This window comes from Dermacentor andersoni, chromosome 1 (assembly GCF_023375885.2).
Source record: "Dermacentor andersoni chromosome 1, qqDerAnde1_hic_scaffold, whole genome shotgun sequence".
Taxonomy (NCBI): Eukaryota; Metazoa; Arthropoda; class Arachnida; order Ixodida; family Ixodidae; genus Dermacentor; species Dermacentor andersoni.
Window position 1 is genome coordinate 209,986,369 of NC_092814.1, and position 16,337 is coordinate 210,002,705.

General features: G+C 46.1%; 1 protein-coding gene across 1 annotated transcript in view; it reads right to left on the reverse strand.

Moving 5' to 3' along the window:
- Positions 1–1,460: 1,460 nt before the first annotated feature.
- The window catches only part of LOC126547435 (glycosyltransferase 25 family member-like), a 361,867-nt gene continuing 346,990 nt past the window's right edge, over positions 1,461–16,337 (reverse strand). The window contains exon 9 of the mRNA XM_050195438.3: positions 1,461–1,604. Coding sequence (XP_050051395.1) covers positions 1,601–1,604 — 4 coding nt within the window. The 3' untranslated portion in view covers positions 1,461–1,600. The remainder of the gene's footprint in view (positions 1,605–16,337) is intronic.

The window sequence follows — 16,337 nt, forward strand, 5'->3', positions numbered from 1 at the left end:
CACGAGACAATCTTTCATAAAAGCAGAGTATATATATATATATATATATATATATATATATATATATATATATATATATATATATATATATATATATATATATATATATATATATATATATATATATTCACCTCTTCGTTGAGGTGAAAGGAACAATGCTTCAAGCTACGTTTAACAACTCCACTTGAATTTGTTTGGCAGCCAGAGGCTGGCAGCTGTAGCGAAAATACAGCGCCGGTACGTCTGCGTGGAGTCGTGCATTTCAATGTATATTCGCGCATTCGGGCAGTTTTTGCCCGCAAAAAGTTCGAACCTGTACCCTAAGACTATTCGGTGATACTAAATTACTACAAGGGCTGCAGAAGGCGGTATCCACCACCGCACAACTCCCTTAGCAGGGAGGACTCTGTCGCGTGGAGGCAGCTACAAACGGGCTCGTACCCTAAACCTAAACGTACTCAGCAAAATGTATCCCACACATTACAATGAGAAATGCCCCTGGTGCCACAAAACACCCACGCTGTATCACATAACGTGGGCATGCCAGAAGATAGGCGTGGTACCCGTTATACCAAACCGAGTGCGGAGCAATGGGAGGGAGTGCTCTCCAGCGATCGCCGGGTCGACCAAGAAGGTCTGATTCGGCGAGCACAACTGGCAGCAGCATCCAGAGGAGCCCTGGACTAAGGGCAACCGACCGTTGTGCTAGAAGATGGACGAAGCCATCTGAAGACCGCAGAAGACCAGCGAATCTAGAGCTCAATAATGTTTTTCACTCACTCACACTCTCAGAAATTGCCAAGATAAGTGTTTGGTTTATTTTCAGTACAAACTAAACGATGAAAGATAAACAACTAGTCCCGATCAGACGCTGTCAAAAGCGATGACATTTGGTGCCGAAACATACACGCCATTCGTCGTCGATTTTTTTTTTATTTTTTTTTTCGCCTTCAGCAAAAAAAAAAGCAAGTAATAATAATAATAATAAAGAAAGAAAAAAAAGAACGAAATCATTCACGGTTACCTATTTGTTGTTCAAAAGACACTGCCTTAGGAACCCGGCCTTAACATTCTCATTTAATTTCGTTTCAAGGCAACCAGGCGCCTTAGTGTCAAAGGTATATATAGCACAGAATTACGTGAAATGTTAAAGGTTCGTCCGGAAAAACGATGGCGTGGTGCGTGTCCCCTGCGTGCCTATCATGCGACTCTTAATCGGCAAGTCCATCACTCTAATGTTTTAATGGCCTGACACGGCGAAAAGTGTACAGGACACCACGCGAGGTCGGTTCATACTCTAAAGACAGAATCTTGGTTTGAGCTCGTTGGTCGGCCATACGTCGAAGGGGGAACAAGGGCCGGAAAACGATGACAGGAACACTGTGTCCTGTCATTCTGTGTTCCTGTCCTCGTAGCTTTGAACTGTGGGTTCCCTTTCGATGACGACAGAAAATTGCTAATGAAACCATACCCTCGCTTTATTTCTTTTCTTCCCTAAATTATAACGGGAGACTTACGGATTGAACGAACGGGGGCAGCCGTCCGGCTGTTGCGCAGGTTCGGCAGCTTTTCCGACCATTGCACAAAAGACGCCGCAAACTTACCTGAAAAAGACAGAACGGAAGATTCGGTTATTATCGACAAATGCCAAACAACGCGCTAAAGAAATACATATTAGCGTAGCAAGCATTTCTTAGAACATGCAACCCTTTTGAAGAGAAACAAGATATACGAGGATAACAAAATGTACAGTGCAAATGTGCCCCCAGAACTTCCCTGGAACAAAAAGAAAAAGAACATCACGTGTAGCAACTAAATTGTCTGCCGATCCGAGCATGCTGACCGGAATCGAGCAGGGCGCCCCGCAATTTTTAGTAGGTTCAGTGACTGCAACAGACCTGAAGAGCACAAATGCCGTGCGGATATTTTCTTCTTCTTCTGTCTTTTCGTATATGCTTTGTGCTGTGCACGTGGCCCGACAGAATTCGTGGGTATATGCAGTTGAAACTTGCACGTAATGTGCTGCCGTATACGAACGTGTGTATTTTTTTTACGTCTACAGCGTTCGCTTTGCTTTCAGCGAAGAAAAAAGAACACTTTAGCAGATAAGCACAAAATATTTGCAGGCATAAAGCAAGAACAGCTTCAGTCATGCATCAGGAGTCTGAACTATTTTTACTTCAGCATCAATTTATTTATTTATTTATTTATTTATTTATTTATTTATTTATTTATTTATTTATTTATTCATATTGGCCCACAGCAGCTAAGTGGCATTACAGTGGGGGAGGGGGTACATACATACTATAACGAACATGGAAGCAGGATACAAGAAATGTTTGAGCATGGCATATAGGTAAGAGGGCAATATTAGTTCTCAATGCAAAACAAGCGACCGTACACATTCAAAGCGCCGCAGCGAAGCTGGCATTATCAGTAATATGCAAAACGGCTGATGGTAGACAATTCCAGTCAGGGATCGCAGTTCAGTTCGGCTCTTGTATTCGCGTACCCTGTGCGCATGGTCCAAACGGCTGCATACATAATGAGGTCGTAGAATGTACCTATCGCGGTATACGCTAGTCCTAGAATTATAAATGGTGTGGAAGAACTTTAGTCGCAATTTTTTCCTTCTTTCTTGGAGCAGATGCTACCCCAATGTCTGCTTTACAGCAGTCATGCTAAGCTGTCTGCTGTAATTATCGGAAACATATCGGCCTACGAGATTGTGCATTTTCTCAATTTTACCCCTGTCAATGTTTGTTGCAGGAACCCAGACTGCAGAACCATATTCTAGGATAGACCTTACAGATGTTTTATATAACAGATCACGAGCTTGTTTCGGAAAGAGCTTGGTGTTCCGTCAGAAGAAACCCAACATTTTGCATGCTTTTCCTGATAGTGATAGCACATGATAGGGCCAAGCCATGTACCACGTAAGATATATTCCTAAATACTTGAATTCTAGAACACTGTCCAAGCAAGATTCATTGATTTAGTAGGTTGTGCTCTGTACCGCTTTTCTTTTTCTGGTGAAATGCCTGTGAACCGTTTTCTGCGTGTTTGGTTGCATGTTCCATTTCTCGCACCATGTATATATTCTACCTAAATCATTTTGCAAATTTTTAGCATCATCTGAACCGGTTATTTCACGGTAGACAACACAATCGTCAGCGAATAATCTCATTGATGACAGAACATTTGTAGGCACATCATTTATAAAAATTAAAAATAACAAAGGGCCTAGCACCGACTCCTGAGGTATGCCGGAGGTTACAGCAATAACATCCGATGTCGCTCCATTCACCACTACGTATTGTGATCGCACTGTAAGGTACTCCTTTATCCAAGCGATTACCTGGGGATTAATGTTAAAGCAATGCAGTTTGTAAACTAATAACTCATGATCCACAACTTCAAAGGCTTTTTTGAAGTCCATAAACACAGAATGTACACAAATTCCTCGATCCAGCACTTCACACACATCGTGAACAAATTCAGTCAATTGCGTGACACAAGATACACCATGCCTAAAACCATGTTGTTTAGGGTCAATCAGCGAATTAGTGTTAGTGTGCTTCATAATGCTAGTGTATAAAATGTGTTCCAGGGTTTTAGATGATATGATTCTTAGTGATATAGGTCTACAATTGCATACATTTATGAACGCAATTGCATACGTTTATGAACGGGCACGACACAGGCCTATTTCCATTCATTTGGAAGGCAGCCTGTGAAAAGTGATTTCGCACACAGCACTCTTAACTATGGAGAAATGAACTGCGCGCACGACTTCAGGAGGCCGCATGATAATCGATCCGGGCCGGCTGCTTTGGACGGTTCCAACCGTTCGAGCAGTGCTCCCACACCACTTTCATCAATCACTATGTCTTCCATCTCTTGTGTGTTTATATTTTTAGGGTAAGGTGGTAGCTCATTCGATACCTTTGAGGAAAAAACTGAGGCAAAGTAGTTATTAAAGGAATTGGCTTTATTAAGGTTATCTTCTATTATTTCACCATTTAGCTCAAGCGGTGTAATAGGGACCCCATCTTTCCCGTTGCGTGACATACTTCTAGAACTCCTTCGAGTTGATTTGCAGCCGCGTGTTAAAAGACTCAAAAAAAGATCCGCTTTGCTTCTCTCTTTTTCTTTTGTGATTCCTTGGTAATAGCGCGAAGTCTTTCTTTCAATAAGGAAGTCTCTTTTTGCTTGAACTTAGCATATATTCTTTGCCTTTCGTTTACCTGAGAACGTAACGTTGCATTGAACCAGGGCTTATTTCTATAACGCCGGGCCGTCTGAACGGTACACGGCACACATTGGTCCCTTAGTTCCAAAATTGTTGTTTTAATAATACCCATAAATCGTTCACTCTGAAAGTTTCTGAAAGCAATTGAACCTCTGTTAAATATTCTTGTAGCGCAGAACCTGTAGATGTAACATTGGCTTGCGCATAATTGTCATCTTTCGGTCGGTGTTGAATTTTTCTTTGACATAGGTTATGTTCATTTCACATTGTACCACTTCATGGTCACTTAGACCGGGCAATACCGAAATCGAGGTTACCCAATCGGGCCGATTTGTTAGAAATAAGTCCAACACATTACTTTTTTTTTTTTTTGTAGGCACATCATTTATAAAAATTAAATATAACAAAGGGCCTAGCACCCGCCGTGGTTGCTCAGTGGCTATGGTGTTGGGCTGCTGAGAACGGGGTCGCGGGATCGAACCCCGGCCACGGCGGCCACATTTCGATGGGGGCGAAATGCGAAAACACCCGTGTACTTAGATTTAGGTGCACGTTAAAGAACCCCAGGTGGTCGAAATTTCCGGAGTCCTCCACTACGGCGTGCCTCATAATCAGAAGTGGTTTTGGCACGTAAAACCCCATAATTAAAAAAAATTATTACTTTTTCTTGTTGGCTGAGTCACCATTTGTGTTAGATGAAACGCTTTTACTACATTCATCATTTCTTGTGATAGTCCCGAAAGGTGAGAAGTTTGACAAACTTGCTGTCTATAACTGAATTTCGGTAACTTAAAATCTCCGCCAATTATCAAATAGTCTGTTCGGACTGTCTCTATTCTTTTCGCGAATTCAAGCATAACATCGATTGAGCTGTTGGGAGACATTAACGAGCAGACAGTTATTGACGTGCTATTTCGCAGTTTCATGTGACACCACACATCTTCACACAACGCACCACCAATATGAAGCCTAGCCTAGAACAACAAATATTGCTACCAACTGGTACAAAAGACTTTCTTCCATGACTATTCCTCTCTTTTCTGAAACACCTGCAACCACATGGAAAACGTTCCTCATCTGCGATATCGTTATCAAGCCACTATTCAGTGCCAAGATCTACAGTCACTTTTGTCATGCAAACGAGGCTGTGAAATTCATCCGTTTTATTTTTTACGCTGCGGCAGTTTACAACCAGGAAACTAATGTTTGGGGACGCATTTCCTGCGCATCACGTACTTTAGACAACCTGCCCAGCTGCTTCATCATAGACGTACCTTTGATTATCTACAAAAAGAGCATCATACTTCATTGTCACACGTGCTCCATTAGCGCGTTGATTCTTCCCAAATTCCCACAGTAGCGCTCTTTTTCTGCGCGCTTCTTCCGAAAAATCTTCAGAGATGCTTATTGCAATTCCTTTAAGCTTTTTCGCGTTGGTCAGGACCAGCTGTTTTTTCTTTAAAAGATGCGAAGTTTACAATATGGGGACGTGTCTTGCCAGTACGTAATCTACATTTGCGCTGAGGCCACAGGCGAAAAGACGTTTATGGGCTTGACGAAGTCTACGACCTTACAAGTCGGCAGGCAACAACAACAGGGCCTGAAATACGTTGTGTTATGAGACAACATCGCGATCACGCAAGCCTGCACAAGCTTACATGAAAACCGTTAGAAACTTTCACAATGCGCTGCACCGACAGCCGCGGCACCCGCCCGCTCTAAGAGAGTTCGCTGCAAGCTTAGTGATTAAATTAGGGGCTTTAATGCTGGCGAAGTATTCTTTCAAACCACTATTTATTGCGAGAAAAGGCTTATTATTACAGGGGATAACAAAAGAGAAACCTTACTTTTATTTTTTTCGATTGCGACACCTTAGCGTCGGTACATCAACGTCACGCCAGAAATTTCGAAGTATTTGCTCGTGTTTGAGCCGTTTTCACGCACGAAAGGTAACTGAAACTTGATAGGTCAAGTTTGTTGGTTCCCTTAAAACGCAAATTAGCCCTTGTGTTCCGATGATGAACTAATCATGCAACAGTGGAAGCTGTCGAAATTCACGGCGAGCTGGTTCCGAAACATTATGGCGGTGTCGCCAAAAATCTTTCGGTGTTGCCTCTTTTCTGGCTTACAAAACCTCCTCGAACAGTAAACTTTTTCCTAATACAGAAGCTTTTCTCTTTAGTGTCCCATCGAGGCGTTCAATAATGTCTGCCCTGCCTGTGAGGTCTCTTTGAATATACGTTTACGAATACTACCCCCTGTGACGCCCGGACTGTGGGGCGTCACCGAAGGTTATGTTCACCCGAATGAGGTTAGCCTGAGAAGCAGACAGAGAAAGGGAGGGTGAGGGAGGGACGCAGGGACATGCGACAAAGCATGAATGAGTCACACTTGCCAAAGATGTAAAAAAAAAAACCCCTAAAATATCCCTGAATTCCGTTCGCTATTAAACATACAGCCGAAGCGTGAGGGCCTCGATCGTGGCGTAAGTGCGTCGAAGGAGACCCCCTCGGCTACAAGGCGCTGACTGCCTCCCGCTGTAAACCGGCTAAGTTAATGCTAAAGCAGGAATCTGTCCCGTCGCCGTAATGGCGAAGGACAGATTCAGCGCTCAGTCACCTATAATTAAATCACCGCTCAAACTCAACGGCGATTTAAGAGTGACGACTGAACCACCTTATTCAGATAATGTGTGAAAGGACGAAACTCTCGCATTAGGCAACAACAGTTACCAGAAGGGACTTATTAAGACTTGCCTGGCGATGAAATCGCGATATTGCCACATCACCTGGGTTACTTCGAGAGGCAGACATTATTTGCGCAATAAATCGCGATCTGACATTAGCGAATTAAAAAAAAAGAAAGCTTTAGTAATTTATAATTATTTACTCTAAGGCACACGTCCCAATAGCGTCATTGAAGCCGAGTAGTAATGAAGTCCATATCCATTCAGCAGAAATAATGTGCGTAGCACCATGCTGTTTCAAAAAATAAGTTCTCAATATCTTTGACGAAATGCATTTGACGTTCCACTAAACCGTTATCAGCACTGAATTTTGTCTAAGTGCATTTCGCCAATGAACTTGAGGACGTAACTCTCGAAACCGCAGGCGCTACTCATATATTTCTGCGAAATGAGCATATATAAATAAAATCAATCAAATGCATACGACTTCGCTGCTGATCAACAGCAAATTCCGCAGTTGAGATATGTGCGCTCAAGTTAATAAATATAAGATTCATTAATGAAATGTTATTCAGCAAAATTTTAAAAGCGCGAAGACAAGACGTGAACATAAACACAGACGCACACACAAAGTGTTTGCACTATGTTTCCGTTCAAACGACTAGCCCGACAAATTTTCCTTACTTCAGAAATTTTATTATTTAGTCACACTGCGACTTCTCATGCGTGTCCGCCTTTTCAAGTATACCAGTTGAAGGGACAATGTCGCTATATGCCAACGAAGTTTGTTATTAAGTCTGTCCCACTAAAAAATAAATAAAAAAGATCGAAACTTGTGCGTGCGCGCCAATGTGCGTGACGTGCTCGCGTGCTTGGCGTTCAATGACGCAACATTGCAGTTTTCCTTATATTTATATATATATACTTCAACTGCTACCAACACCAGAAGCCTATAGACGTAGTGCATCGCCTATAGAGGCACCACTGATAGCCTCCTAGCGGGCGTTTCCAACAGTACGCTCGGGAGCAGTAGCAGACGACAACCCTTTGCAGCAAGGATGGCTGAAGTTCGCGGCTGCGATTTCTCCTTTCTTCGGGTGTCAGACTGCTTCTTCTGCGGTGACAGCTGCAGTAGGGAAGACGCTGGCCTCTGTGGGAGGAGGTATGAACACGGCGTTACCGGTGTTTGGGGCAACCCGGTCCACATACGTGCCTGGTGCGTCCCGCAGACAAACGCCATGAACCACATTTATATGAAGTGGAGATCACGTTATCTAGCCACTAAATTTCGTTGGGTAATGCGATGTCTCGATCGTTCCTTTTTTATTTCTACCCTTGCCGTAATGCTCCTTCTGTACCTCAATAATAAGCACCCATCGTCAAAGCAGACTTATATCTCAAACAAATCCGCACGGTGAGATGTCTGCAGATGCCGCTGTGATCTTTCTGCCGATGAATACATGTGACACTAGTCAACAAAGTCACCAAGCGCACTAGTTAATAAGAGCGCGTGTTAGCGCTGCACCGCCGATGCAATTTTGCTGCATACGCCGATGAACTGCCGTTCCCGCTGTAGCTATTGCAATTTTAAATTCCCCAAGGGAGCTGCTTGGACACATACAAAGCTAAAGTCTGACCAACATTTCAGTACTTTTTTTTTAGTGTTATAGAGAGAGATGTTACATGATATATTTAAAGGCAGAGCAGCACCAGTCAAAGTAGATGAGCGCTGGCGGCAAGGCCGGGTTTAGCCCTCTGCGGCATAAGCATAATAAGAAAGAATTCAGTTGAGTATAATATTCACATGCAAAAAGGAACTACGTTGTGAAACAAACAAATCACTCGGCGTGGTAAGTCTGCTCAGACAGCATCGAGGTGTGATGACTTCCTGACGTGACCCAAACTTTTCAGTGAAAAGGGAACAAAAATACCACATGTAGCCACCATTACCAATTCTCGCCCTGAACTACCTATTTTCTAAACACATTTCTAAAGAAACCATAATATATAAGACGCCCTCGGTCGGAAAGAATAAAGCTGTTAAAGAAGCACTTGCTTGGTATCATTCGGATAAGACATAGCGTGATTTAGACCCTTCACAAACGAGGCAGGTTGACAACCTCGCACCTCAAAAAAATCAACAACAGTTATGCATGAAGCAACTAGCAACAGTTCTACATGCGCGCAGCCATGCTTAAAATAGATGCAAAAGCATGAAGTGCGCGACAGCTGGTGCGAGGATTTAGCGGGCCGCATAAAACCAACAATTTCAGTTCTTGCAAGCTTCAGTACCTTTTACATTCAACACAACGCGCTCCTGCAATCATGCTGCCTAGCTAGCGGAACGCGGTAATGAAGCAGCAAACAGTAGAAGCGGCAAACGGCATTCAGAACATTAGCGAAATGCCTTTAAACCGCATGCTGCACTGCAGACGAACTTCGTCGCTTAAAATATAATCGAGTGGAAAAAACAGCGACAGGACAAACGAAAAGATAAGAACAAGAAATTTCCCGCCCAACGGTGGCGATCCATTGCTACCGTTGCTCCCGCTAATGAGGCTTTGCGGGGAGTGATTGGTCCCGTATCCCCGGCACATTTTCGCCGGTATTTGAGCCCCCACCGTGCAACAATTCTTCTTCGACATTCCTTGAACCCTTGGCCACTTCAGACCTGCGAAGGGGGTTGCTTATTTTGCTCTAAAAACGTGAATAAGACAGAAAAGCACGATCAACGACGCAGCAAAAAAAAAAAAGAATACGCAGCGCAGGTGGCTCCTTTCCCGCGTATTCTGCGCAAGGCCGCCACCAGTGGCGCGTCCATGCTAACGGCGAGCACTACGCGAATAGCGTAACAGCAGGAGACATCCGGCTTCCCGCTACGGCTGCTGCAGTTATGTTTTGCGGCGACCGCGGAGGATGAGCAAATTCATATTTACTTAAATAAAGAAACGTTGGCGTAACAAAATAGTGGCCTAATATAAACGACTTAATGTACGTCACACAAACGTTCTTTTTTTTTTCTTTTTAAAACATGAAATGCTCTTAGCTCCAGTTGTCGACGGCCTTCAAGTGACCTTGAGCCAAAATCCAGAGCCATTATCCGGGCAAATTGCGAGAACAAAACGAGATCACCCGTGCAACCAGTCAAAACTTCAGAACATGCGGTCTCTGGCCACCAACCCTTTGTACAGGACCGCATTACGTACCCTAGTTACTACCCAAACAAGTTACAAAAAATATTGCTTCCAACTTCTTCCTAATATTTATTCACAATATCACTCAAGCTGTAACTTCTAGCACGCTGAAGTTTTGTCATTTCCAATAGGGGGCGACGCTCAAAATGCAGATACAGGGCACCATATACTTCATTGTCATCTTTTGGCGCTGAGCGCTGAACGCCAGCGGTCCGTGAGTTCAACGGCGCGGCTTTTACGTCGCCTCGAGAGATGGCGCCACACTGCGTGGCGCCTCCTTCAGATGCTTTTAACCACCGTGGAAGCTTCGCGGTTATGGTGTTGCGCTGATACCCGCCGTTGTTGCTTAGTGGCTATGTTGGGCTGCTAATCACGAGGTCGCGGGATCGAAATGCGGCCACGGCGGCCGCATTTCGATGGGTGCAAAGTGCGAAAACACCCATGTACTTAAATTTAGGTGCACGTTAAGGAACCCCAGGTGGCCAAAATTGATCCGGAGCTCACCAGTACGGCGTGCCTTATAATCACATCGTGGTTTTGGCACGTGAAACCCCGGAATTCAGTTCATTCTTTTTCTAGGTGGGCAATGCGCTCTGTCTCAGTGGCGTCTTTCTCTGCCTTGCGGCCTTAATCTGGTTTCCTTTTTCTAGCTGGGCAGCGTCCATATGGACCATTGCACAGTATAGTGTGGTGCCATGCGGCGCTGCGCGGTGTTGTGTTGTGGGGTGTGCCGTTGCGAACATGGACTGCACCCATTTTAAGATTATGGCTAGTATCATCTCCAACCAATTTGCTTTGCCGGTTGCCATTTCATGCATACATCTACTCTCGGTGACGAGAGCGACAGTAATTCTTTCTTCTTCTCTGCTTCTGTATGAGATCCGGCAGTCATATATCAGATTCGGCAGCAAATGAATCGGATCCCAGCAGCAGCAAAAGGACATGGCTTTGATCTCCCATTGCGAGATCAAGAAGCCTCTTCCATGAATTACGCGAGCAGCGGCAACGCTATGGTTTCGGTCACCCCAAGTCAAGTTGTTTCAATGCACCGTCCTGTTCCACCAGTTGAAAGCTAACTATACTCACGGACAACTTCTGTGGCAATGAAGAGAGAGAGAGAAACTGTTATTGACAAACGATTTACGTGCAGTGGTCGGAGACCCTTTAGTCCAAGGCCCCGCTGGCCTCGGCCGCCCGCTTGACCTGTCTTATGATGGACTGTTGTCCCGCCAGGTCTGAGCTGGTTAGCTGTGCCTCCCATTGCTCCATTGTGTGGTGTGTTTTATCAAACGGGTGTGATTCACAATCCCAAGTAATGTGTTGCAGTGTTGGTATGCCTCCTCATCACGGGCAGTCGGGCCTGCAGCGAGTGGGGAACATGGCATTCTGTAATTCAATGTGGAGGAATACCCCAGTCTGAATTTTGCGCCAGCTGGCGGCTTCCTCTCCCCTGAGTTGTGGGTAAGGGGGAGGGTATGTTTTTCTGGCAATGAAGAGAAAGCTGCGGACGTGTGGCTGCTGCACGTGTTGTGGCGCCAAGTAGTCCGCCAGCGTTTGACAGTGCTTTTGGTTGCTGGGAACAGACGCTGAATCGACGCAGCTTCACGTGCGAGGGTTTCGCGTTTGCCCAGACGCTCAAGAGAAAAGCCGCAAAATTAGTAAACATTTAAATTCAGTGGTGTGTTTCACCTTATTTAACTGTTGCTAATACGGTGTTTATGTTCTCTCTTCCCCAGCTTAAATTAAGGTGGATGAAAACACGGGACTCTTTTCAGAAGCGCTCTCACTTGTGCGCGCTTTGCCTCGGTAGCTTTCCCTTCATTGCCACAGAAAGCTGTCCGCGAGTATAGAGGAACTACTGCGAAGAGCAGACGTTTCTTTCCAGTCGGAGTAACCATTTCTGGTGCACGCCACATTCCTTTGGCGTGTCAATCACTTCTGGCTACACTGCACTTCACATACTGATTCCTTCACGGAAAGAACGTGTTCCGAGTTGTTTTACGCTATATTATATTACTGAGCTTCAGATCTTGCCGAGTTTATTTCTGAAAAAAAATTTAATTATGCGGTTTTACGTGTCAAAACCACGATTTCATTATGAGGCACGCCGTAGTGGAGGACTCCGGAAATTTGGACCACCTGGGGTTCTTTAACGTGCATTTAAATTCACGGCTCTTTTCGCCACCATCGAAATGCTGTCGCCGTGGCCGGGATTCGATGCCGCGACCTCGCGCTCAGCAGCCCAACATCATAGCCACTAAGCAACCACGGCGGGTGAGCTTATTTCTAAAATAAAAGGATGGGCAGATGTTTTTCTTCGCTTACTGATTTGCTAATATTGGTATCTCAGTGTTCCTACGTAGATATGTCAAAAAGAAGAAAAATATGGTCATCAGTAAAAAATTAGTTGTGCAGATCCCACGTACTGTGGAAAGCAATGTTACATGCACAGCATTTTGCCGGTAGGTGGCTATTTAGCATCCGCTGAGGTTCCCCAAAACGTTACCACGTAGCGCAAAATCTGCACGTAAGGTGAGTGATTGCGAGTTTGAGGCGAACGTGAGATTGAGAATCACGGGCAAGGCGACGGCACGACGACAATGGTTGCGACGAGGACGGGTTGACAATGAGGACGATGACGTGGCCAGTGAGTTGTACTCCGGCAAAAAAAAAAAAGAGAAAAGAAAAGAAAATAAGGTTAGAACCTGTTATACGTTATGACCTGAGCCGCGACAGAATGTATAGGTAATAGTGCACTATAGTTATACTGGACCGATCCCACAGGCGCAGTAACGGCAAAAAGTTTCTCAAGGCGGTAACTGCCCATATAGGGAAGGATGTGGCTCCTTCCTCATTCTAGCCTGCGCGTGGAAAGGCGAATGGTTAATGCTGTTATTCACTCGTGGCATGCATACGTCATTGGACTAGTGTTTGCGGGCCTCCCCAGTTAGTGTGACACGGACGCAGGTACAGCTAGAACGCACATATAAATGCGCGCTCAGTCCGATCGAACTTTACAGGAAACGTCGTATATGCGAGAGAACTGTGCCGCGAACTTCTTGAACCACCTGAGCGGGCAGCACTGGATTAAGGGAAGGGGGGGGGGAGGCTAAGGGGGCTGCAGCCGAGGGCCTCACCTTGGACAGTAGGAGAAGGGGGCCCATTTATTCTAACCTGCTTAGTATATGGAACCATGGGCAAAGGAACTTCAAGCGACATGTATGAAGCGATAAAACCAGAACGAGCAGACTCGGGCCCCCGCCTAATGTAACAGCATGCATTTAACTGATCATTTGGGGAGAGCTTGTCGACCTGCAAAAACAGGAATCTTCCGCCACCCCGACGGGGCCCTCTTTCTTACGAAGCGAGGTGCGTTTGCTTGGAAGAGTTTTCGTGGTTGCCTGTCAGTCCGTCTGCCCAGTGCTGTCTGGAGAGGAGGGGCAAGGGGTAAATACCTAAAACGTACGTGTCATGTGGGATGAGGACCTAAACCTACCTTGCCCCTCATCACAACGACGCCACCCCTCCACCTCTCAAATAGTTCCGCCGCTGTCCTTCTCATAGAAAGGATGTGCTGCAGTACCCAACAGTGCCTCCCATTCGACTTTTTTTTTTACCGTAACGGTAATTTGGGCGGCGGAGGATGAGTCCGATAGCAGAAGATGATGAGTCTGATGGCAGAGTCTAGGCAGGAAAGGAAAGACGTCACATGTGCTTTTGTCCGCGTGCCGTGGGGCATGGAATGTTCACTGTTCGGGCTAGGGTTGTGGAAGAGCTGGACACAAAGGCCTGTCTCCAGGGCCAATTCCTGCCTAGTGGCTGCGCACCCTCGCGCGCGCTCGACGGAAAAAGTAGGTCAGACTGGCCGCCGAACTTTCCAGAAAGAAGTAGAAAAAGATGACTCAAAGGCGACGGAGGGCGCGCAACTTCGCCCGCGCTAGGAGTCGCCCTCTCCCCTTCGTTCTCGCGCTCGGCGTCGACGGGGCGAAAGAAAAATCGAGAACCTCCCGGAACAGCCGATTGCTCCTAGCCAATAGGAAGACGAGACCGGAACGGGAGAACGAGTCAGTTTGTACGGAGAAGGAGGGAATTTGTAGAAGGAACCCTATGCGTATGTGAACGCCTGCTTTGGCGCTAGTAACAGACAGACGCGGCGCGCGTCTGTAAAAGGAACTTGATCGCCCCGATGCGGCAGTCCCAAGCCGCCGGTTAAGGGCCGATTTACGGTCGAGCCGCCCATCGCCGCAAGCCGCACCGCACGCGTGCGGTCGCGCGAAAGATTGCACGTATCAAACACTTGTGCACAAATTTCGGTCTACAATGTGTAAGGTATACACTGTGCACACAGTGTAAATGGTAATTTGTGCACAAGTGCTGGATACGTGCAATGTTTCGCGCGACCGCAAGCATGCGGTGCGGCTTGCGGCGATAGGCGGCTCGAGCGTAAATCGGCCCTAAGCTTGCATAAGCCCGCCCGCTGAGGAGCTCCCGGGGGACGCACCACTCTCGGCCAGCCACGGACCATCCAGGCAACGTGCGCCAGTCATCGGGACGGCCACCGTTGGACACCTGCGGTCGCGTCGGACTGACGAAGTGCCAGGTGAAGATTAGCATCCATTCATGTGAAAATGCTCGATCGGAAGCATCAACGTGGGGCGTCGAAACGAAAGGCAAAGTTAGAAAGAGAAGAGCGTCAAAAGGAGCTACCAAAGATGATAAAGTACCTACTGAATGAAGGTTCCGCGGTGCAGTATGATCGCTCTACCCAGAGTCCGTGTCAAACTCCCAATAGTACAACTGTGCTTCTGTGGAGGACTTGCCAACTCTATCAAGACTGTTTCCTGGCAATAAGCAAGGCATGACTCATCTTGGTTGTCTGGATCCTGTGAAAACGGTGCCAACCTCAGTCGTCCATATTTCTGAGCAGCCGACGCTAACCGAGCCCTGTCCTTTTCCTGAGTCAGCAACCTCTATGCTACTCGGCCGGGCCCCTGCCACAGAGCTCCAGGTGTCCGGTCCGCCACGCCCGATTTCTACTACTGCTGATCAACAGGTGCCAAACCTCCCCGATGAGCCTCCTTCTACTGACGAGTGCCAGGAAACAACATTCCAAGAACCGACTCACTTGTTTCCTGTTAGTTTGGCTTCAAATAATCATGTTCCCACCCACAAAGTGTTCCTCGAGTGGACGAATGAGACGGCTTCTCGTTGCGGCAACAGAGAAGTACAGACACCCCCACAGCAAGAGGCACGTTCCGAGATTTTCCGAAGTGACCCTGCTAAGTGGCCGGACTTATTACTGACAGCTTTCAGAGTGTAAGCCTTGAGAAAGGGTCATCGTATTTTCAAAATCGGGCTGAAAATTTTCCGTCTTCCGAAAGGCAATACAAAACTCAGAAACACTATATGTCACCTCATCTTTTCGTGCGAAAGACTGTAAATCGGGAGACGTACGAGCGACACTGGTTAATGTACTCGGAGTCCAGAGGTTCCGTTTACTGTTTCATGCGCAAACTATTTTCGATTTCAAGCAACCCCAGTGCTTTCACCACGCACGGCTTTTCTGATTGGAAAAGAGCAGCAGAAAACGTATGCGCACTTGAAAATAGCGTCGAGCACCGGAACTACGCGGCAGCATGGCTCGCCTGCTCTAACTCGAGCAGCACAATTGACAAGGAGCTGGTTAAGCATCTTGTCACTGAGACGCTTACTGGACAGAGGTGTTGAAACGCGTAGTCGTTGTAGTTAAGCTTCCAGCTGAGCACAACCTAGCGTTTAGGGGCAGTGAGGAGATTTTTGGTTCACCGAGAAATGGCAAATATATGGGAGTGCTTGACGTCAATGCCAAGTTTGATCCCTTTCTAGAGGAGCACATCAAACGCTACGGGAACCAAGGAAAAGGTCACTCATCGTATCTGTCAAAAACCATTTGTGATGAATTTATCGAGCATATGGCAAAGGCTATCAAGGAACGTCTCGTTGACGAAGTGAAACGCGCAAAATACTTCTCTTTAATTGTTGATTCGGCTCCAGACCTTACTCACGTTGATCAGCTGTCAGTTGTTTTATGATACTATCTAAATGGGAAAGTGTACGAACGCTTTCTTAGATTTGTTCCAATTGAATCGCATACCGGTTTGTATCTTTTCGATACCGTGATGTCCCTCTTGACGACCAATGGCATCTCAATTGATGACTGCAGGGG